The sequence below is a fragment of the Lathamus discolor genome, chromosome 1 (assembly GCF_037157495.1).
Source record: "Lathamus discolor isolate bLatDis1 chromosome 1, bLatDis1.hap1, whole genome shotgun sequence".
Lineage (NCBI taxonomy): Eukaryota > Metazoa > Chordata > Aves > Psittaciformes > Psittacidae > Lathamus > Lathamus discolor.
The window spans coordinates 109,925,285-109,949,388 of record NC_088884.1 but is presented as its reverse complement, the minus strand read 5'-3'; the positions used below and the strand labels follow the sequence as shown (position 1 = coordinate 109,949,388).

At 39.4% G+C, this 24,104-nt stretch overlaps 1 protein-coding gene across 1 annotated transcript in view; it reads left to right on the top strand.

Annotated features, from left to right (window-relative positions):
• EGF (epidermal growth factor) overlaps positions 1 to 16,020 on the top strand; it is a 60,215-nt gene extending 44,195 nt beyond the window's left edge. Inside the window, exons 20-25 of the mRNA XM_065665218.1 lie at positions 1,702 to 1,821; positions 3,792 to 3,942; positions 6,445 to 6,609; positions 10,078 to 10,180; positions 13,230 to 13,329; positions 15,156 to 16,020. Of these exons, the coding sequence (XP_065521290.1) occupies positions 1,702 to 1,821; positions 3,792 to 3,942; positions 6,445 to 6,609; positions 10,078 to 10,180; positions 13,230 to 13,329; positions 15,156 to 15,379 (863 nt within the window). The 3' untranslated portion in view covers positions 15,380 to 16,020. The remainder of the gene's footprint in view (positions 1 to 1,701; positions 1,822 to 3,791; positions 3,943 to 6,444; positions 6,610 to 10,077; positions 10,181 to 13,229; positions 13,330 to 15,155) is intronic.
• The last annotated feature ends 8,084 nt before the right edge of the window (positions 16,021 to 24,104 follow it).

Genomic DNA, 24,104 nt, shown 5'->3' with positions numbered 1-24,104 from the left:
CATTTTGTTCAGAGCTTTATGAGAGTCTTGTCTTCTCTTGCTCTTTTCCCTTTTCTTTTTTCTGTATAGCCTAATTCAAAGCCCATTAAATTTGACCCAATTCTCATATAATCTTTATTGGACTTTGGTTCTTTGACACTGATAAGGATGAGTGAAAAATTAAGAACAGTATCATTATTATGGGCAAGGTGAAAAGTATCAGAGGCAGGAGGTTCAAGAATGCATTCTGCCTACAGTGGTCAGATATCCAGAGCTCAAGTCTTTGAGGATGTTTGGAAGTGCAGACAGAAGTGACAAGCTCCTCTTGTTGTCTCAGTGCCACCTGCAAGGCATATCCCTAGGCACCCCTGGGGGCTCTCACTGCCTGTCCTATAATTGCTCAGTTAGAATGATCGTGGTACTGATCGTTATTATTGAAAACCAGTTCATTATCTTCCTGAAGTCCTTATGTCCAGATAGTTTTCTCAGTGTTTTATAAACAGTGCGGGTTGTTGTGATGTAAACAGAATTGAACCTAATTCTGTTTTTTTCAAGCTTGATGACTTGACATGTAGGATAAAACCCAGAAACTGCTGATTTTGTACTTCAATTTTAGACACCTGCATTGCATACACAGTGGCCAGAGATGTGTCAGAACATCCAAAGATGGTACAAGATAAATTCATGTTGTGTTGTTGAAATCACATTTCTTGGAATATGCTGCAACAGTTTTGTTCCCATATTTTTGCTTTTAAAAGTGCTCTGAATTTTCTGTAGTGTTCTGGACTATAGCTTGTTTGATTTTATGGTAGAAAAGTCCCAGTGGTTTATGCAATAATTTCACACAGATTGGGAGGGTAGATCTGTGATTTTGTTAACCCAGAGTATATCTGGCAAATGTCTTCTGCTGACACTTCATAAAGTAAACCAAAGGCTGCCAGTCTCTGATATGTGAACATTTTGAAAGCCTGCACCTTTGAGGAGGGTGCTTAGGCACTCAGCACCATGCATGTGCCAGCCTGGGGGATGAGTACCAGCCTGGCCAGAGCTGCCACTGTGGGCTGTGCTAGAGAAGGTGTGGAGGCAGGGTGAGAGTGTGCAACAGGCTGTGGGTGAGGGGTATGTATCAGTCTAACACAAGCTCTAAGCGTGGAAACTCTTGTTGTACTCAGGGAGCCTCTTCATAGTAATTCAGAGACTCACTTCATTTAAGTGTTTACACAAACTGGATAAACCTGTAGGTTTCTAGACCTTTCCTTCTGTCTAAATTTTTTGCTTAGGCTGGACCGGGTGGTTGGTACAAGGGTGGGCAACCCTTCACTCCCAAACCCTTCTGCTGTCTTACTGAAAGAATGTCAACTGACGGTACTCTGTACTCATCCAGGGTGCAAGCTATGACTAGCAATGCCAGGAGAATGTATCTAGTACAAATTAAGTCTTCTCTTCAACTCTTGCATTTGTTCTTTTTTATGGGGAAGCCTTTCTCTCCTTCTCCTTATGGAGAGCTTCTGCAGCTGCATAGCATGCTCTGAGAGGCTAGGGAGGCTGTGATTACTTGTCATAGAAAAATGCTGGTTGCTTTTCTGTTACATTTATATTTGCGTAAGGAAGGTCTTTAGTGTTTTTCTCCAATGCCAGGAGACTGCAATGCTGCAACTGCTGCCCTTTAACTGATGCTCTGAGGCATTTCATTCTTCTAACTGCAGACTGTTTGGGTGACAGATATTGATGAGTGCAAGATGGGGTCCCACACCTGTGGAGAGAATGCAACCTGCACAAATACAGAAGGAAACTTCACTTGCTCGTGTGCTGATGATGCTTCTAGAGCTGGCATTGGTTGCAGTGAGTACATAGAGTGACCAGTTAAAATGAAATGGCCCTTAACTAAGAACTGTGCTCTTGGATAAATTGTTATACCTGGAAATTAAGGAAACCCTATATAGTGACAATGGGCAGCTTGTGGATCCGTTTAGCTATACTGTAGGAGGCTGTTTCAGGGTGGGCTAAGGAGACCAGATTCAAGTTCAGCTTGGAAATATCTACATTAAGGTTCAATGCTAATTTTTACTGTCAAATATAATGACACATCTACCTAACAGCCTTTACAATCAACAGAAGCAAGTGTTTCCTAGAGGTAACATTTTTGGAGGTGGTTTCATTCTGTGTCATTTTTCAAGCTTTCTGTGCCTTCTTCCCCTTTGCAGAAGGCTAGAACAAGAACTGCACATAATTTAAGTCCCATTTAATCTTCAGAATAAGTCAATCTTTCAGAACAAGTGGCTAATTTTTCAAAAGGGCTCTGAAACTCTTTAGAAAATCTGGTTGCCATTTTAATGATGGGAGATACTAGTTTAATGATAGGAGATAATCCATATTGCCTATCTGACCCTCATTTCAGGGCTTCAGTGTGATGGCAGCATTCTCTGAAAGCATGGAGCTGAGTGGCTTATCGTCTTACTCTCTGTCAGCCCTCTTCATCAGGATGGATTTTACTCCAGATCTGGAGTAAAGATCTCCAGACAGTCTGATGATGAAATGACACTGTGATTGTCACAGATCTGTTTTTGCAGAAAACCAGAAGGAAATAATGGCTTTTTAAAGTAGAACACCTGTCAGGATCCCCATCCCCTTTTCAGTTAGTTAAGCTTTCAGTAGCTTCAAGTGCCACTCGGGACATTTGAATTGATTTTAAGTGATGATGATTTTAAGTGATGCATGACTTGGAAGTAATGCCTTCTAGGTCCTTCAGCTGTAAGTCTGATTCCATGTCTTTGTGGGTTTTAACACACAATTTTAGTTATTTGCCTAATAAGCTCTTTTAGCAAGTTGAAATTTCCTTTACAGAATGCAGTCACACCTGGGGTTCAGTAAAACCATTCATCCCTTTCCACTCAGGCTTTTTGCCATGGCAGTTCTCCTGCAAATGAAATTTTAAAAAACAAATGTCACTGAAGGTCATGTTGCAATGAAACTGGTGTGAGTCATAAAACTGATCCCATAAAACGTATGAAAGTGATAAGGCACATTTCTGCTCAACCATACTGCTAGAAATTCTTTGCTGTGTAGATATTTGATTCTGACCTATAGATTTGCTGTAGCATCAAAGAAGGCAAAAAAGCACTTATTTTCTGTAAGGGCATGTCTGCACTGTAGGTCATTCTGTGCAAAGATTTAGAGGTACCTTTAAAACTAGCTAGTCTAGATATCTATATAAATGACACTGTGTGATTCAAAATTGGGTCAATAGAGTTCCCTGCTTCCCCAGTGATGAACGCTGTTATCTGTACCTGAGCTTGAAACTATAAAAAATGTAATCTGCGGTCACACACAGATGTAATCAAGTGGATGGCAGCAGAGTAGAAATAATTTGCATAAGAACAAGTTGCATGTGGAAACTTCTTAGTCCCAGATCCAAATGCATGAAATACAATCATCCTTCACCTGTACATATGACTCTGGTACTTTGTGCATGGCAAAGATTTACCATACCCTAAAGCTGCACCTTAAATATCATTTAAGCCTAAGTAACTAGATAGACAGTGAAGCTTTTCTTCAGAGCTGTACTCACACATCTTAGACAGAATGCAGCCAACCTCTGTAAGTCTTTAATTGCAAATCTAGAATCAAGTATATTTAGTATTTTGATCTAAAGTTCTGCATGCCTAAATTCAATAAACAGCATAAGCAAAGGAGTAAAACTCAAGTAATTGATCAAGATTAGAGATTTTTGTCTATTTTACTTAAAGTTCTGGAGCTCTTTCATAAGATGCTGCCAAAAGTTTGAGATACCCTTGTGAAATCCTGTGTTTCAGAAACTACTGTCACCCCCACTGTTGTCAGCAATGAATATGCTACAGTCCCTGTGCAAGGTGATATTTTAGGATGCCCTCCTTCATACGAGTCATACTGTCTCCATGGTGGAGTGTGCAATTATGTTTCTGATCTACAAGACTATGCCTGCAAGTAAGTACAGAAATTTGTTTTGTCTGTGCTGATGAATGGTACTGTTAGAGCTCAGTTGAGTGCAGAGAGTGAAGTGTTTGTCCGTAAATTATCTGTTCATCACTCATGCTAGCAATTATCATCAGACTCTGCTCTTTTCTGTTAATGATCAATCCATTCACACTCATTGCAATATTAATAATAGGATTGGATTTGTCCCCTAAGCACTCGATTCTGGGACCAGAGAGGAGAAGTCTGGTGTCAGCATCTTCCCTTACAGTTTGAAGAGTCTTGGTCCCTGGCAGACAGGGTACCACATGATGGTCCTCTTAAGAACAAGGAGAGTAGCAATAAGACCTCAAAAATGAGACCTCCTTCCTCCTGTCAATATTTTTGTGAAGCCTCATTTATGCTTCCCCAAATGCAGTTACTGATAAAAGCAAAGAGAATCTCGTATCTTCTGAAGTCTGCCTTGGCCTGGTCAGTGTGACAGCAAAGTGCCATGGGGTAATCATTTCTTCAAAACCATTAGTACTGGTGTTTAATTGTGTAACTTGATTGTATTTGAATCTGTGTTACATCTTTCTTTAAAATCAAGCATAAAAGTAAATTACAGTGGGACAAATCCAATGCCTGTCCCCTCCCCTGGGGTCTCACCTGGTAAGCGAGGACCTGTGCAGGGGATGAAGGCTCTTTGATTATAGGAGAATCTCCCTCTGTGTCTCAGAAACTTGAATGGCCCTTGTATAACCCTGGAGTAAGGAGAGCAAACTGTTGCTGACGAGTTTCTCTGATCCACTGTTCCCCCTGATCTTGTACTGCAGTGCAGGAAACTCTGTACCAGGCAATTCCTGCAAGCACTGCAAATCCTAGTCTTCCTTATTTTTAAATATAATTGGTCTCCCCTGCCTACAGAACTCTGTACCAGCAGGAATATGAAAAGAATGTTATAATCTCATGTACATACATGGGAATGAAGTGGGTGCATTTTGCTGTGGATTTCCTAAACTCAGCAAAGCCCTTGGGGAAAGCCATTACAGGAGCTGGGCTCAAGGTCATCTCTGGTATTTGCTAGAAATTTTTAGTTCAGTTTTAGAGGAATTGAAAACTTTTGGCTCCTCATTGAGTTTCTCCCATTGAAGCTACAAGTCTACTTGCAGAACTACAACAATTCTACAACTGCAGAACTTTCAAATTGGATCGCATCTTTCTTCCTTTATTTGCTACGTGTTAGTGCATAATAAGAATCCAAATGTATATATTCCTTAGCCATGGAAACGCAAGCCGTTTAAAAAAGTAAGGAGCAGCCGTGTTTAGCCATAGTCTTGGGAGCCAGGATTTATGTGCGGACCTTGCTGGATTCTCGCAGTGCTGAATTCTCACTAGATGGCAGCATTCATTCATGCAGGCTGTAGTATGTTAAATACCAAAAAGAAGTCATGGAGAAATGTTATCCAGCAAAAATCACATACCAAATGTGATTTATATTTTAATTAATAAAAGCTCGTACACCACAAACTAATCTTCTAGTTTGTTTGGAATTTATTGTGGCCTTACATTAAAAAATTATCATTTTTCTGCCTTCCAACATATATGTACTCTGACTTGTGTCAGAACGAGTGCTTGTGCCTGATTTAATAGTGAATGCTGATACACTGTTTTCAGAACATTAGGTAAAAGTTGCTGCGGGTCAAATCCTGCTTCTTTTGCTCGTTTGATTTACTCTTTTGACTTGAATAAAACTACATGGATAATTGTGAGAAGGATTTGAGCTTATTTTGCAGAGAGATCATTATGAATTGAGTATACTTTTCATTTTTTATATTTGCTATTTCTTTTTTTATATCTCTCACCTTGGGCAGTAAAACTAGGCTAAGATTATATTTGATATATTTCTCACTTTCTAGTAATTCTGATTTGAGGGTTTCATGGACTGGTAAGATATTTCCATGTTGGGTTTTAGAGTGGTAAAACCAAACAAATAATCGAAAACTTCCTACAGAAGAAGCCTGTTATTAAGACTTAATTATGGAGATATTTCAAATCCCGTACAAGGTTGTTTGGTTTTTTTAAAACCACTTTCATTTGTCTTTTATTTTAAAATAAGGATTCAGAATAACATTTGATTCCCTTAACCAGATCATTCTGAAAGTCCCATACTGGCTATTTCAAAGAAAGGGCAGCCTGCTGCTGGAAACAGTTATATGGAATATCTTAGGGAAACACTAATCACTAATTATTTTCTTCTATTATTTACCTATTGGAATCTGAAAATTATAATCTCTCTGTATAATTCTATAAGTGATTCAATAGCATTACATTAAAAGAAGTCTTTTAATGTTGAATTCTACAGGTTTTGACAGGCATTCTTTTAAAGTGATTTAATCTTCACCACTACTAAATTCAACCAGGTATTTCTCTAATGCTTGCCAATGGTAAATCAACGCGCAAAGTGACTGAAGTGATGATCTGTGTTTTTTCCTCTGCTGCCAGTTACAAAGCATCCTTACTTCCCTTTGGCAGCTGTGTTACAGGCTACGTTGGGGAACGGTGCCAGTTCAGCGACCTGGAGTGGTGGGAGCAGCAGCATGCCGAGCGGGTGAAGATGCGGAATATCACCATCACCGTGTGCATAACAGGGCTGGTCGTCCTGCTCCTGCTGGGCTTCCTGGCTGCCTACTGCCACAGGTAGTGCTTCCAAACACATGCTGTGAATGTGTGCCACAGGGACTGAGGTGCTGCTGACTTTCACAGGGGGCTTATGGTGAAGAACATGAGCTGTTCCTCAGCTGGTGGAAATCGCCATATCATCCTACTCTTTTGCTTGTCAATAATTGAATCTATGAATAATGCAGAAAGGTCTGGCATATATCTTGCCTACAATACTCTCACTGGTGTTACTGAGTGACATGTCTTGGGAGAAGAAGAATAGATCTTATTAGGTTTGAAGAGAAGGAATAATTTGTATTGATGAGAGAATTCAGGAGCATGCTATTTACTTCTTGTTTGATTTCCCTTAAGAGCTCTAGATGTCTGAAATTGTCATGGCAGAGTTTGGCTCTTCTCTGCTAGCTATCCTGCTAGTTTGGTTTTGCTTCCTTTTCAGTGTAGTGTTACACCAGAAATTGCCCTTGCCATAGAGAAAAGCAGCGTACTAATCTTCCAATACCAAGCTTCTGTGTGATGCCTCCAGCAATGAATGTGAAAGTAGTCTTCTTTGTAGTAGAAAGAATAAAACCAGGGTTGTGAGCCTAAAGCACATCTGTTGTAAAAGTACTCCCTGGCATTTTCCATGGCATTTCCATGTAATGAATTGTGCAGGTTTGGGATTCTTTTCATGGCAAAAAAGAACCCCTGCAGTCACTATTTGAGAACCCAATCTGATGTTAAATTAAATGTTATCCATGTCCCTTAGACTGGAAAGTATTCAGTATTTAATGTCTTTTGGCCATGACTTTGGCAAATAACTGTTCTTAGAAGCTCTTGTTTAAATGCATATTTATATTTTCAAGTAAACAAATAAAAAGCCAGACAGCAGCCAAATCAAGAGTCTCCTACTGAATGATGCTGACCTGCCCTCCATGTGCAGGGGTTTTGTTTGTTGTTTAAGCTAATTTTAAAATTATACTGTCCTAGGCACGAAAAATTAAGTTACAAAAGAAGTTAAATGTGGAAGCTAATATTTTTCCGTTCTTATTTAGTGATTTCTAGCATATTTAGTCTATAAAGTAGAGAAACTGCCAAATTTCATGTTTTCTATTAACTACTGGTACGGGTCCAGAATTAAAGCTAAGTTAAAACTGATTTGTTCTCACGACCTGGGATTCAGAAGCTAACCAGTGCAATGATACATATAGAATAGACAATCATGAGATTCTTTTATTTCCCGTATATATCGTATAAACTTATGTCATGAAAAATAGTCAGAATGTGACTCGGTTTATGGTGTGAAGATATTCTTTCTCTTCTGTTGCTCTCTCTTTTGTCATTTCTCCCTGATTTACCTTTCTTTCTTGCCAAATGCTTTTGATCAATATAACTATTTTCAACAACAAGTTTTCAATTACATGCTTGACTGAATTTGTACTGCAGCTGTTACTAGCATAACTAGATCAAAATGAAAACACAGACCTAAAATCCCTATTTAACTGGAGTCTAAAAACCAGCATTTGAGTTGAAATTGCTATACAGCTTTTTCATGTAATCTACTGTATTTTGAAAAGTACTGGTTAAGTCTGTAATAGTCCTGTTCCTCCCCCTGTAAAATAGAGATGCCTATCTCATATTAATTGGAAGAAATGAAGTTGAAGATCTACACCTGCCAGTTTTAAAAACGTGTGAACTGGAGGCCAAGAATAAGAGTTTTATGTTGGTTTCTCAAGGACTGAAGCCTGCTGAAGATCATTGTGTTAATCTTAATGTTAGGTTAATGTAGTCTGATAAGTATGTAGTATGTCAAGTTTCCTATCTTTGGGATTCAAGAAAACAGCTCTTTTCCAACAACAAGAAAACCCCACTGAATCACAGATTTAAATAATCTATCTCTTCAGCTCAAATGGCCAAGGCCATGAAAAAAAGGTAGGATTGGGAATGAGAAATTCTTGGCCTCTTTGCCGTGCTTGGTCAACTAAATTTCACTGCTTCGTCTGCTTGTGCTCAGTTGCACATGAAGACTCCCATGCCCGCCAAGTCCATCTGGCATCTGTTACTCTGCATGCTATAAAGTAAGATGTAGAATTAGTGATCCTCTTGAGCAGGGCATCCAGCTGGGGACTGTGTCTGTATGTAAGATCTGTGCAATGGATTTTAGGACTCTTTAGTAACAGGCTTGAGTTTCGTTAGCACTGTGACCTGCAATGCAGAATGGGCACATCCAAGTGACAAAACATGAACAGCAGCCTTGCCATTGTGTCTGGAAAATTCAAAATGGACTAATTTCCCAGCCTTCAGTTCTGTGGATATATCCTCAGATCTGGCACCTGTTTGTATTTATATGAGCAGTCCCGGTCTTATCCTTTACTGGAGGCAATAGGAAGGTGTAGAGAATCTGGTGAGAAAATCCATGATGGAGATAGATAGGTCTTTCTCATTTGTAGCAAAAAAGCAAATTTTCTTTACATTGTATTGTCATGGCAGAAACAACATACGGTAATTGCAACACATGTACTTTCCCAGTCTGTATGTGAATGTGATGCAAAATAAAAAGAAAATTCCTATTTTCTTAGATACATGTTTATTAAATTTAATTTCAAATAGATCAAGTGAATGAATTTTACAACTTGAGATTTCTGGAATTTGAGGAGTGTAATATTAATTTTATTAGTTGATGTCTAGAAGAGGAAAAAAAAAATGTATGTAAAGTCAGTATAAATGCACTTATTTGAAGCTCAACCAGTGTAAATAGGTTCTTTTTCTTAGGACCATGTTTTCTATGTTGGGGTCTGTGTGGGCTTTTAATAGTGCCATATAAGCAATTGCTGTTTAACTGCAAAAATACCATTTTTTTTTAATGTATGGAACTAGCTACTTAGGGCTGATTATCTGTTTCCTTTTCCAATTCCAGGTTGTCCTCTTGGCTTTTTTTCCCCTAGAGTTAATTCTGTTGGTCATACTTTTTCCTGGAAATGTCTAAATTCCAAGTTTTTGTGGCTTTCAGTTTGTTTATTTTATAGTAATTTTTGATTTTTTATATATTTTTTTTCATAAATGTTGCAGATGAATGCAGCAATGACCTTCATAATTGTAGCTATCAATGGTGTACAAAAATAAAGTCAGATTTCTATTTCTGGGCTTCACTCACAATGTTCATTGTGTGGGCTGAAACCTAAATCTTTATAAGAGGAATGTATTAAAAATAGCGTAATATAAGAAAAAGGAAGCGGATAGTTAAAATTATGAGTCATTTTTCTTTTTCTAATAAATGACCCTTTACAGATGGCACATTAGAGCAAACATTTGTTCACTTCTTACTGACTTCTGTTTCTGACAAGCTGCTTGTTTTAACCACTGTGCAGTAATTGACAGTAATACACCCTTCCAAACCAATGAAAGAAAATATGCCCCTTCTGTAAATACCCATAGCATAATGTGTGAAAGCAAGCAGCATCTGTTCCTCCCAAAGCAAAATAATTTGTTTCAGCTTTTGTTCTGTTGCAGAAGTCAAAACTTCTATAGGAAGAATCTCTATGCAGAAGCGATAAGAGAAGCCAGCAGCCGTGCTGACAATGAGAACGTGACAGCTACTAGCAACAAGTCTCGGGTAACTACATTAATGTGGAGTGGTGAGGGAAGCAGGAAGGATCAAAGAGTGCTAGGGATCCACTTGAGATTATCCATCAAATAATTCACATCTTAAATATATTAAATAACTGCTAGAGTCATCAAGTGCTTTGCTGTGAACTCTAGTTCATCTTACCTCATTGTTATCCCTCAAAGTTCACAGCTGCCTGGATGTATTGCAACCATTATCCAGTGTTATTGTTAGCTTTGAAAACAGCAGTTGGGGAACTGTGTTCTAAATTAAGGAAATGGCAATGTGATGACATGGCATATCACAGAGTTATTTTCACAGGAAAGCATGCCCTCCGTAAGAAAAGGCTTCTTGGAAGTCAAGTATGTGCTCCATGAGATGTTGAACTTTATTTTGGGGGCTGATGAAATTAGATGTTTTTGTATTAGAGGCTACTACCTTGTAAAGAAAAACAACCGGAATGTTATTGGGCAGTTTGGGAAGGAATATAAAATACTAATTTTGCACTGGTGTAGATAGAAATGCCATCATGATCTGTTTGTACTGGACTGTTTCTGTTGTCATTTTTGAAGTCGCATCAGAGAATTTAGCCCCATCAGATCTGATCTAAGGACCTGATTCTTACTGGTATTAAAATGAAATTACACTGCAGGGTGGATTGCAATTGAAACTTGAAGTGTGCAAAAGTGATGCAACTGGCATCTGTGCCAGGTCTGAGACTCCTTTCTCAGAAAGGCATAACTTACCCTGAGAGCCTGGCTGCACACACATATCATTCAGCTCTGAATAAGCTGCTATAATGCAGGTATCACCATACTTACCCAGGAAGCATCACATTAGCTAAGCACCATAGACTCTTCAAAAACAAGTACAGTTATGCCCATGGTTTAGATTGTCTGGCAGGATTTGTTAGTGCATAGGCACTGAAGCAAACTATCAAACACATATGAAGAGTGCTGAATTTACGTGACCCTGGTTAGGATATATTGCTCCTTAGCTGGTCAACTGCATGCTCTTGTGGACCTTTTACTACCAACAGAGCTCCACCAGGTATTAGTCAGCAAACGTGCTGAATTGTAGCGATGCCATCATTTGTTCACAGCAGAGACAAAAAGCACAGTTTACAAAATGTCTGAGACTAGGAAAATTAGAAACATTTGTTGGGAATGGGAACAGCTTGTTGCCTGGGAGCACTGCTATAGGAGGCCTGCAGATCATGAGCTCTGTCCCCACCTGCTGTTGTCCCCCCAGTTAATGCTAGTGGTCAATGACAGTTTTGCTGAACATAGGAGTAATTAAGCAGCTAAACAATGGACTGAATCAACAAAAATAAATCCAACCTACTCATCTATTACACACTTGTGTTAAATTTCACCATGAATTCTTTCACTGGGAGACATCAAATACATTAATGATGTGATTTATTGCAAATGGCTTGTTGCAGAATGGCAGAAGAAACCACCGACCCTTTGCTAATTACTGCTGCTTACACAGTAATGGATTCCTGGGGTTTCATGCATGTGATTTTCTCTGTGCTGATGTAGCCATTGAGTGTTAAGTTCACTGGGACTTCACGCATGCATGCACTAAGGATAGAAACTGTTGAGTTGCCAAAAAGCAGCAGGAAGTTGTCCATTTCTACTGTTCATTTCAAGTGGATTACTGGGGAGCTTTATATATAAAAAGGAGATTATACTACATCAGGGGTAGAAAACTCTATAGCTCCTCAACTTTTAAGGCACTGAGGTTTTTGGGTGCTGTTGATTTACCCAGCATCAATAAACCTAAAGAAGGACTTTGTATGGGGACTGGATGATGTGTGGCTTTAAAGAGCTCATGCAACTCATTCTGTAGCCCACAGTGCTACTGCTCATTTGTGAGACTGGGGTGAGAGAGTGCAAAGACTTCCTTGTTCTTGCCCATCAAGGCTAATGTAGTGGGTAATAAGCTTTTATGCTATTACATGTATCAAATGCTAGGTATTGTGATACTGAAACTATACCTATAAGTTGTCCAAGCGTCATTCACTTTTTTCTTTACTTTCAGGTGAGACTACATTTAGCTAAGGGTATGCCTGGGTATTTTTTCACATTCATATTAGAGTTCCATAAGCCAGACTAGGTTTGTCTTACGGATATGTAATTCTTAGTAAGCTCCTGCACTTGTCTGAATTTCATTGCTGTTCTGAGACGTTTCACCCAGCAAGTGTTCTGTTTTGCACAGGCAAAGATATCTTGCAGAACTGTGTGTAGCTGAATCTCCTCCCGGGGTCTGTCACATGTGGGTTAGCAGCTGTAAGACTACAGATTTTATGTAAATGAACTGAAGCCTAAGTAGTCACACCTGCTACATCTGTGATCTATCCACATAAATCCACCAATTACCCACCTGGACTGCTGAATCTGTCAGTCCTTCTGTTGGAACATCTTATTCACAGATGCTTTCTGTTCTTCCCTGTCTCTGCTCTTTCAACATCCCCTTTCCCCCCTCTATACTATTTCAGCACAGTGCTTCACATTTCTTTCCTCTGCCTCTGAGTTTTTTCTGTTTTCCTCCTGGTCTCCTCAGCCTGATCCCCCAGAGGGTCCCATCTTCTGCTTCCGAGGCATTGATTCCACTGTCACCATTGGGTGACGGCATCGCACCCCTTAGGTGGTGCCGAGCCCCAGAAAGCGTTTCCTTCCCTGTGCCTGACAGGGTTTCTTGCTGTCTGATTGCAGGTCTCTAACACATTAAAAGCAGTCCTCGGTACTATGGAGAGGGTTGGTTTTCATGAACTTTTGCTTCTGGAAAGGTTGATTTGCAAGGCAAGAAAGTGGGTTGTTCTCTTCACTAGACTGGGACTGTGTACTTCCCAAAGAAAGACTGGGTCTGTCATCAACTCAAATGTTTAATTATCTGCAGGTGAAGGGTCATTCCAGAAGCCAGGGTGACCTTTTTCCCCCTGCTGTGGTTAGAGTGTGTGGACCTTCTAGTTTGCCTCTTGGGTTTCAGAAAACCAGTTCATTTTATATTATTTAGGCTCTGTGTATTTTGTGCATATTGTATGCATTTACAGTTTGCGGTTGTTAAGGAGTGTAACAGTTCTCTGGAGACTAAAGCGGTTGATCTAATTGAGTGTGAGACAGCAGATCCTCATCCTGCCTGTCCTTCAGAATGTGGTGAGTAGGATTTCCTTCCTTATTAGATCTCTCCTCAACTTTGTACCAGCAGGAGCAGTGGCTGATAGAGGAGACAGCAAAATCAAAATGATATTTCTGGCCTGTTTAAAGCTGCTGTGCACAGCAGAAACCATGTTTATATTGCTGTGAAGAGGCCATTCAATCCTTCATTTTGCAGATTATTCATGAGAAATTACAATAGTGCTTTCACACTCATAGGATGCCAGATGCTTCTAGGGATAGTAATAATATCATATTTTTGCATTTATACAGAACTTCACAGGTTTGCTTCATAGCAAGTTGTGCTCATCATACTGATGGGGAATGTACATCTGTGGAATGACATACTTTGACAGTGCTTATTCATTCAGGCAGGATTACTGAGATGATGTGAGGAATATAGGTCTGCCCAGAAACCTTTGGCCCTGCAGCAGCAACTGCAGTTTTGTTTTTTGTGTTAAATGAGATGTTTGTCTGCTTAGGCACTGTTTGGTGCTTAAACAAGGATGAGATGAATAACAGAGATGTGCCCTCCATCCCTGATGCAAAGCACCAGGCAGCACAAAGGCACACAACAGAATTCCACGGTCCACAGGTTACCTGAGTTTTAGGAAATGCTGCCTTATAGATGGCAACTGAATCTCCTAATTGCTCAGATAGTGAGAATAAATGAAGAATGATATCCTTAAGCATGTGTCTTATTTACTGCATATACTTCCCAACTGCAGAAGTCAGGAACTAGAGAGCCTGGTTTGCATCAGCCATTTAAAAATATGCAAAGGTAAATGTTTGAGGATACTCAAATGGACAGGCATCTTGCAAGGTGTTCAGAATTGCCCATCCTTAGAAGTCACTTTATTCATCAGAAGAAAATATGCCTCACATTTACTTGGTTGGACTAATATTGTGAACATGTAGAACTGTATGGTCCAGTGAAGGAAGCCTGATGTTTCCCATTAGGAAGCTCTGTTTTCATTTATAGTTTTATCAGATGCAGCTATTGGAACAGAAATTTCCCATGATAGGTGTCCATTTTTTTCCTAATTGAAAATTAGAAAAGTGTTTCAACCATGTTAGACTCAAGACTAGTAAATAATCTGATTTCTTTTCTAACCAGTTCTTATACCATACTAGTGAATAATTCTAAGATCTTTAGACTTTGGAGCAGTGGCTTTAATTTTGCCAGGCAGGTAAGTCTTCTTGTCACAGGCATGCTTTTTCCTGGTTTTAGGTGTTAAAACATTTAAACATGAAATTTATGTAGGGCACTTCTGAAAATCTTGTGCAAGGTCTTGACTTTGCCTGGTTTTTTGTTCTTTTGAATCATAGAATCATAGAATAGTTAGGGTTGGAAAGGACCTCAAGATCATGGTATGGGCATGGGCAGGGAAACCTGCCCATCCCACCCATAAACTATCCCACCCAAGGCTTCATCCAACCTGGCCTTGAACACCACCAGGGATGGAGCACTCACAGCCTCCCTGGGCAGCCAATTCCACTGCCTTACCACCCTAACAGGAAAGAATTTCCTCCTTATATCCAATCTAAACTTCCCCTGTTTAAGTTTTAACCCATGACCCCTTGTCCTGTCACTACAGTCCCTGATGAAGAGTCCCTCCCCAGCATCCCTATAGGCCCCCTTCAGGTACTGGAAGGCTGCTATGAGTTGGTTTTGACATGAGTTGGTTTTGTAATTATCAGAATTCTATCCTGTGTTTCCTTTCATAGATTTCTTCTTTCAAAGCTGTTACTAGCTTTCTTTTAGCTTAGTTGTTGTGGAGCTTCTCAAATGGCTTTCAGTAATACATATGCGTTTTTTCCAGTGGAAGAACAGCCTGTAACATATGACAAAGCAGCAGAGACTTTAGCAGAAGAGGAGAAAGAGCAAGGTTGTCACCAAGAGGTTCTTGTTGGTGAGAAATCATATGAGCCCATGGGAGCAGAAAGGGACTCTCCTCAGGCTCCCTGGAGCATCCACCCGAAGCACCTGCTGGAAAGGGACCACTGTGAGCTTGCTGCAGCAAGCCTACTGATGCAGCCAGACTAGAAGCAGCCTGGGTCTGGGTGGAAAAGAAGGAAAGATGAATTCAATAGAGAATGGAAGCTCATTAAACACTGAAGGAGCCCCTTTTTTGTTCAAATCTGCTTTAGGAAAAAGCAAACGACAGCCCACAAATCAAAACAGAGCAGAGGAGTCCTTACCACTCCTTCCCTGTCATCTCCGCTTGGAAGAATTACTGTGAGCAATGTATTAACAATGACTACTCTATTAACTATCACTTTAAGGGTCACTGCTGCTAACTTCATTAGCTGCCTGCTACAAGGACACTGAGGGGAAAACTGACAAGTGGATGATTTTTCAAAGCATTTTCTAGTGGAGTTGGTTGCAAACAGTGGTCTCTGCACAAATACAGACTCCAGAAATTGCCTAGATAATGGTCCACAAGGACAACTGCAGAGAAACTGGAATGGAAGATTGTGCAGGAAAATGAGTTAAAACAGAATCTTTATTACAGTATTGTTCATGGACACTGTAAGCCTCTTCCAGTTCTGCCTTCAGGCCAGAGTAACTTCTTGGACTTGACCAGAGATATTCTTGGATCTTCTTCTCTACATGAGCACCAAATGCGATCTTTCATTTCTCAGGTTTTATGGTCTGGAGGATTGTTTGTGAGCATATGGTGTTAACTACGGTCATGTCTGTGAAGTGAGAGGTAATATTTGAGGGGAAAGGTGTTTCTTCCATTCAATTTTCCAGTCTACACTGGTTCTTCAGAGCATTTCAGGATTGTTTCTGGACTGAGGCAGCGTGTCTGAGTGCTTTCAGCCCTGCAAGGAGGCATGTGCTGGAGCTCTCCTCTCCTCACAGAAGTCTGTCTGGCAGCAAAACCTGGTACATTATGTAATAAGACTTAGTGTGGGGAAAGACATCCAGGCAGTTGCTGGTCTGACAGAACAGGAGAAGTGGGGCAAGCAGAAAAACACCTCAGTTTGGACAACTTCCATCTGGCTGTTTTGCGCTGCTGGATAAAATCTATGGGAATAATTGGGATACAGCACCAGTTTTTCTTGTAACTGGCTTTCTAACAGCTACAGTTCCCTTCCAGTAATTTAGTAAGAACTAACTTATAAAGCTCTGTTACATACAGGTTGTAGTTTAACTGTTTATTGTATCAAGTGATTTTCACCACTGGTCGTGACTTTCTAAGACTATTTTCAGAATATATCGGAAGATATCTGGAAATCAGATTACTAACAATGTTTTCATTGTAGGGGGTCTCTCAGTCCTCTGCCTTTGGAGCCTACTACTGTAACTATTAGACACTTTCTTTAAACTTCACTACAGTGCCAACTACTACTGTTCCTTGTATCGTTAGCTGGATAGTAGTGGCAAATGTTACTAATTTGTTTGTTTACCACACAATTTTTTTGTTGTTTTTTTCATACTCTTGCCAGGAAGTTATGGGATGTATGGGATGCTGTCATTTGGTTACCAGCTCTGTAGGTCTTGATGGGAAAGATTATTGAAAGGTTCTTACCTCTTGTCCAAAACAGTTACACACCTGAGTAACTTTGTGGAATCAGTACTGATTTGTTCTAGTGTAAACAGCAAGAACATTGAGCCCAAGGTGTCCAAATTACAAAAACTATAATGCTATGTTGTGTGAAGTTGTCACTTATTTATCTTCTAAAGTGATTTTTGCCAGTGGTTCTGAAGTGTTGAGTCTGATTTCTAATCAGTTCAGTTCTGAATTCAGAACTGTAAACTTGGCATTGCCAGAGGTTAATTGGAACTAGTAGCAATGAAGATTTATTTCCCTGTTCATTAAAGAGTGGTTGGACTAGATGACCTTTTAACATCCCTTCCAACCCAAACTATTCTATGATTCTATAATAAGATGCATTCTTTTGTGTGAATGGCAACAAGGGTATTTCAGTGAAAATAGAAGTGGTTGAGGAGACCTGGCACACTAGACTGTGTTCAGGAGAGGACAGAACCACTGTATTTGGTAGATTTGATTTTAAATTCAGTATAATAATATTAATTTCATTAACATTGTTGAAAGTTTCTAGTGTGGATTCCTTGGTCTTTCACAGTTCATCACTGATCTTGTGTGTTTTGATGGGAAGAGAGTCCAGCTATAAAGACCCTGATTCAGTAAAGAATTTTATTCCCATGAGAGCTAGTAACATTGCTTTGATCCCTGCACTTCGATTATCTGCGGTGAAATATAATATTTTGCTTAAAATCAAAGTATTGTGTTGAACGACAGTCAAACATTTAACTGGAAGTTTCCCTGATCAAAAGAAATAACGGTTTGTAACTTTAAATCTGGTTTAAACAAAGGTGTTTCAGGCTCTTTACAAATTAGTTTCATATTCTACCTGGTGATTTGTTTACTTTGCTTTCCTTCTGTCTAGGGATCTAATTTTAATTTTGATAGTGTTCTTTACAGAATAAGATAGAAAAAATCAAGTTGATATGTTTTTGGAATTACAATGTTTTGAGTTTTAAATATTTCCAAAACTCAGATCTAAACCCAGAATAGTCTTTAGTGTAAAACCTTGAAATGATATTTCAACACAAATATAATATATTTGGTTTATTTGTATGTTTATAAAGGTATTGGTTTATAAAATAAAATAGAAAAAAATATCCCTGGTGTCCCTCTTGTTTTAAAAGAAAAGAATGCAAAATTCTAGTTTCAGTTAACCCATGTCATGTTTGTTGATAGAGCCATTGGTTTCATAATGCCACAGTGTGTAATGTGTTGGTGCAGCACATGAAGGTATCATGGGTTCTTCATTCACTGCTCAGAGAATCTATACTAATGAGGATTATCTTCTGCAGCTCACAGGTAGGTCCCAGCTTGAATACAGTAAGTTTTTATTTACTATTTTAGTTAAGCATTACCATAAACAGTAGACATCACATACTCCTTTTTGTGCACATTTAGATGTTGCTGCTTATTTGTCCAGAAATACTATCCATGACTTCACAATATTTTCAAACTTGTCTTCAAGATGTTATTCTTAGGCTTTCCATTGCAAACCAGTTGAAGATACACCTGGGTCGGAGCAATCCCAGGCACAGCTACAGGTTGGGCAAAGAAGAGATTCAGAGCGGCCCTGCAGAGAAGGACTTGGGGGTTCTGGTCGATGAGAAAATGAACATGGGCCAGCTTCAGTGTGCGCTCACAGCCGAGAAAGACAACTGTATCCTGGGCTGCATCAAAAGGAGCGTAACCAGCAGGTCGAAGGAGGTGATCCTGCCCATCTACTCTGCTCTTGTGAGACCTCACCTGGAGTATTGTGTGCAGTTCTGGTGTCCTCAACATGAAAAGGACATGGAACTGTTGGAACAAGTCCAGAGGAGGGCCACGAGTATGATCAGGGGACTGGAGCACCTCCCGTATGAAGACAGGCTGAGAAAGTTGGGGCTGTTCGGCCTGGAGAAGAGAAGGCTGCATGAAGACCTGATAGCAGCCTTCCAGTATCTGAAGGGGGCCTATAGGGATGCTGGGGAGGGACTCATCGTCAGGGACTGTAGTGATAGGACAAGGGGTAATGGGTTAAAACTTAAACAGGGGAAGTTTAAATTGGATATAAGGAGGAAATTCTTTTCTGTTAGGGTGGTGAGACACTGGAATGGGTTGCCCAGTGAGGTTGTGAGTGCTCCATCCCTGGCAGTGTTCAAGGTCAGGTTGGATGAAGCCTTGTGTGGGATGGTTTAGTGTGAGGTGTCCCTGTCCATGGCAGGGGGGTTGGAACTAGATGATCTTGAGGTCCTTTCCAACCCTAACTATTCTATGATTCTATGATTGAATCCTGGAGGTTCCTCCAGGTGTTTTGGCTAAACTTTTTTCAGGTATGCAAAAAAAAAACCCTTCCAAACCCCTTTTTAAATTATTAGAACTTCTGGGTCTAGTTAGCTTACTATTCACCTCAAATCCTACTTTTAAAAATGAAATTAACATACGGTACATTAAGTAGTAAAAGAGGAATTTAGAGGCATAGTGGGAAAAAGCTTGACAAGTCTAAAGTGAGAAAACTATTGGGGAATTCTAAAAAGCAAAGGAGAAAATGAGTTTGTTTAGTTTAGTAAATCCTGACTTTATTGAAATTGACATTTCAATTCTCTAAAGCCATAATTTCATCATAAAGAAGTGAGGAGTGATTCATGTTCATTCATAATGGACATAGGTAATGCAATGGTTCCTAGTCATACAAACGCGTGACATCTCATTTTAAGTCCCTTTTGCAGTCACTTGCAGCTTTGCAGAGGTTTATCTGTTCAGGAAAAAAATAAAAAAAATCCATCCTGGTAATCTCTTTCTGGATGAAAATATTAAGAAAAAATAATCTAAGAAAAATCTAGGAAAACTCTTCCAGATGGGGCTAAGGGAAGCCTCTTCCTTCTTACCATATATTGTGGTTTTGTCTTACTTAGAGTCATTTTATCTTATATTACTTCAGGGTGATGCCTACACTGTTCATTAGTCTTCAGGACACACGTGGTGTTATTGCCTTGCTCCCTGATAACTTGCCATCTTTATCTCTGTGTATGTGAAAAGGAAAGATGTTAGTGGCATTACAAGCCTCCCCCAGAGCCCCAGGAATGCACCCCAAATACAATCTGAAAGGGTGATAGCCTAAGTTGGCTCATGTTCCTGTGATCTTTTATTGAGACTGCTGTTTAATGCCAGTTTTGATGTGGACCAGGAACAGCCAACTTTGTGAAGACCATTCATCATGGGATTAACTTTCTGGCACTCCTCAGTACTGAAGTGGACCAGATTCAGACCAGTGAAAAGCCTTAGTCCCTTCTAACCAGCTGTAGGGGCACTCAATATCCTGCTACTTCAAGACTTTGGAACTGATTTTTGAGGCAACTGCTGCAATAATCACCTGTAAAGATGCAGAAGCCCTTTTGTATTGGGACCCTTGACACTATCATGTCTTCCGCCTCAAGCCTAGGTGTTACAACCAAAATGTCTTCTCCCTGCTTGCTTTCTTTTTGGAGGGGATGGTTCTGACTCTTTTGTTCTCTTAAATGCAAGCAGAAGTTAAGCAAAAGCATAGAAGGAATTTCTACACTTCTTAGATCAAGACACTGTAGTCTGCCAGCTGCCTTTTTTCCAGGTAAGAAGTTACTTATGTCTCCAAGTATAATTTTAAGAATATCTGAGTTGTAGACCCTTGGTTTTCCTCACATGCACTGCTGTGTGACACTGTTATCTTTCCAAGCACCCAGCTTTATACCGCATGCTTTCTAGGATCTTCAGTTCACAGGTATTCTTAGTTATGTTACCCCTAATCTGGCCTTGTCAGCCTGAACCTCACTCATTAAGGGTTAAGGGATCCTGTCTGCCAGCCAGTTTTCAGTCCATGTAGCAATATTGGCCTTGCTTATGTGTCCTTTATCCAAACCAATTTGGAATGGTTTTAAAAGTAAGTCAAAAACACCATGTTAAGTTGTGCAGCTACTGGAAACAAAACAGCTGGAGTCCTGGTCCATTAGTAAGTCTCCTAGGTATTTGTATGATGCAAACAATGAAAAGAATACTTAATGATTTATAAAAGAATTAGCTACTCATGTCCATGTAAAAAAGATTTATTATTAAAAAAGCCTCACAGTTTAATAGCTTCGTAGGTTCATGACCTAGCAAATTTTGTGCAGCTCTGGGCTTTTCATTGATTAAAGCCAACAAGTTTTATGTGCTGTATTCAATGTACAGCTACAGCGTGCACATTTTAATGGACATGTTCTTTGTTAATATTGATTTCATGAAACAATACATTTGAGTGTAATGTAGTAAACTGAGAGAATGCACAGCTGATATTTCATTAGCCTGTTAGCAGCAGTTAGTCATAATGTAAGTGGTGAAAGTGTGCTATAAATTTATCTTTTTTTCACTCAAGAAAGAAATAGAAATATTTAGACTGAAAGATTTTAATGACCATTTTGTTGTTTACTCCTTGTTTGCAAAAGCATGTTTGGCCCAGTTCCATGCAGCCTTTTTGTGCAGTGTGTGTGCCTGTAAATAGTAAGTTAGAAGAAGAAACATGTATTTTAAATTGCTCTTGAAAGGTAACCATTTAAGAAAGGAATCAATAAACTAAATACAGCCAGATGCCAAACATCTCATTGGAGACCAAAATCACTAATAGTTATGGAAGAGTCAAGGATCCCTATAGTATTTGTATGAAATAATAATAGAGTTCAAACTTATTTCCGCTGACCTTAGTGTTGCTTATTAAAGGTTTTAGCAGAGACCTGGATACAGTCGCATTCAAGAGAGGTGCTTGGAATTAAAATACAGATAAAAGGAAGAGGTTAATCCAGGTCAAGGGAACAGACCAAAACTGGGATTGCATAAGATTATAGTATCTTTCCTCATTTCTCCAATGGTTAATGGCACTTAGTTTTAAGTAGCACTCTTTTCTGCAAAATCTCCTAAATGAGAGTCTAAACATGCTATTAACTCAAATTTTTGGCTTTGTCGGTATCTTTAATCACTATATAATGATTTTTGACCTCTAAGAGAGTTTTGTTTGCCTAAATGCACAATTGTGCTAAACACTACCTCCAGGAGACTGAGATATATAACAAGGCACCCCCTACTGCTTATTGAGTGTCGTAATCATAGTAGTTCTTTCTCCTTTCTCATACCTAGTAATCTGCATCAATTGCAGAAAGTACATCAAAACATACTATGAGCTGATTTTCATAATAGCAAGTGAACCATGTCCCCAGAGCTGAACAGTGCCAAATGCTGAGGCAGTTGGATCTGGATTTGATCTACCTTGTGGCTGAATGTAATAATAAACCAAACCTAAAGTTTTTCCAGCCAGTAGTTCCCTACTGTTCTTTTGCATCCCATGTAGCATTCCCTCAAAATGCAAATTCAGAGCTTTGTGGCTGAGGATGTTGGTACATCAGAGAGGCTTATTCAGCAATCAGGAACTCTTGGTTCTCTTCCTCACTCCACTACTCATTGGGGGGCATCAGGCAAATAACTCTGCAGGTCACTGCAAGCTTCTTCCCTACTCTAAGAAAAAAAGAGGCTGAAAGAAAGAGAAAGAGAGAAGGACACAAGAATTCTTACCTATATTCTAATAGCTCTCATTGTGGTGTGTCTTTTGATCTTAAAAAAAAAAAAAAAATCCTATAGAAGGGCTAACAAAGCTAACATTAAAATCAGAAGCTTGGAATTAAGCTGATGCAAATTTACATTTTTGCTGCTCCAGAGACAGATTAAGGACTGTTTTAAGCAGACACAGCTTTAGCACAGTTGTCACTGTTGACTTACGTTACACTAGATCTGAATCTAACCTCAATCTAGCATCATTATACGCAAAGAGTAGGTACTGCACACACTATATCACTCAATATTTTATTTTTGAGTGATGCTAACTAATCTTTCTTGGTAAAACTCAGCCCTTTGTCTAGAGCCTGTTCACCACAGAGCTGAACTTAAATCCTAAAGCAGTTAAATCATGCGAACCTTTTGCGAGGAGGTGAATTCACCCTCTGTTTATATGTGTAATGATAAGCAGATCCAGATCTAAGATTTTAGAAATGCTTTAAAGAACAGAAGTACTGAAGCTGTGCATCAGGAGGCTTCAGTAAGCAAAACACAGGTATGTTTGCTTCAGTGTATAATTTAGGATGAAGGGAACATTAGAAGCATACATATGTATCAGTGAGAGGTCTTCTGATCTACAATAACACAAGGCACAGAGTGTGAAGTCTGGTTCAAGAGTCTTTTCAATTAAATATTTCAGCTAAACCCATAGTGTGTAAGCTGGGGTATGTGAATGTGCTGCATACCACCCAGCTTGCTATAAGCAAAGGATGGAAGTGTGGCTGGGTTCTTTAAAGTTAGACCTAACAAATGACTTCTTTTGAAGTCTTAGGAAAGAATGTGTGCTAGAGTGCACTAATACTGGCAGACAACAGAAGAGAAGTGAATACGGCCAAAACCTGGCAGATCTTCTCTTGGAATGTAGAGGGAGAGGAGTGACAAAAGCTGCGAATGAAAAGGTTAGGTGTTATTCTTTCCACGTGTGCTTATAGAAAAGGGATAGATTTCACGTTTCACCTTTTTCCAGTTGAATGTATATTTTTTGTTCTGGTTTTGTATTTGCTACTTTTTTCACCATGCATTTTTCTATTACAGGTCATTCAGCCGTACATTTAGATAGCTTTGTAGTATGCCTCTGCTTTGTAGTGTGCCAGGTAGTATGCCTCTGCTTCCTACCTGCAAATTCAAAGGGTCATATTTACTACACTACTAGGCATTTGCATTTATCCTGCATGCTGTGCATAGATAACAGGCAGCCACAGTCTGCTTCTTCAAAAACACAAAGCCAAACAAATGTCCAAAAGGATGGGAAACATCTTAAATGACAGTTGCTGGCAGGCTTCAAATCTCCTCATCATAAAAATAAGAATGAAATAGGGAGGTTATTTATTTTGAAAATGGTATAGAAGAGGGTGAGGGAATGAAGAGAGTGGTTAAAGGCCTTCCTGAAGACAAACCTAGATCATCTCGCATGTGACACAAATTCACGTAAAGTCTTCTTTACAGGCCTCTCCTTTTATTACTTACATGAATGAAACTACCACTTGTAGGGCAGTGTTTTGAGGGTTTTTTATAAGCATGTTTGTGTGTTTCCATCTTTACATTAGCACAGTGCATTAGTTTAAGGATTTAATAGAGCAGATTGTCATTATACTAACAGACAGTGGATATGTCCAGGAAACA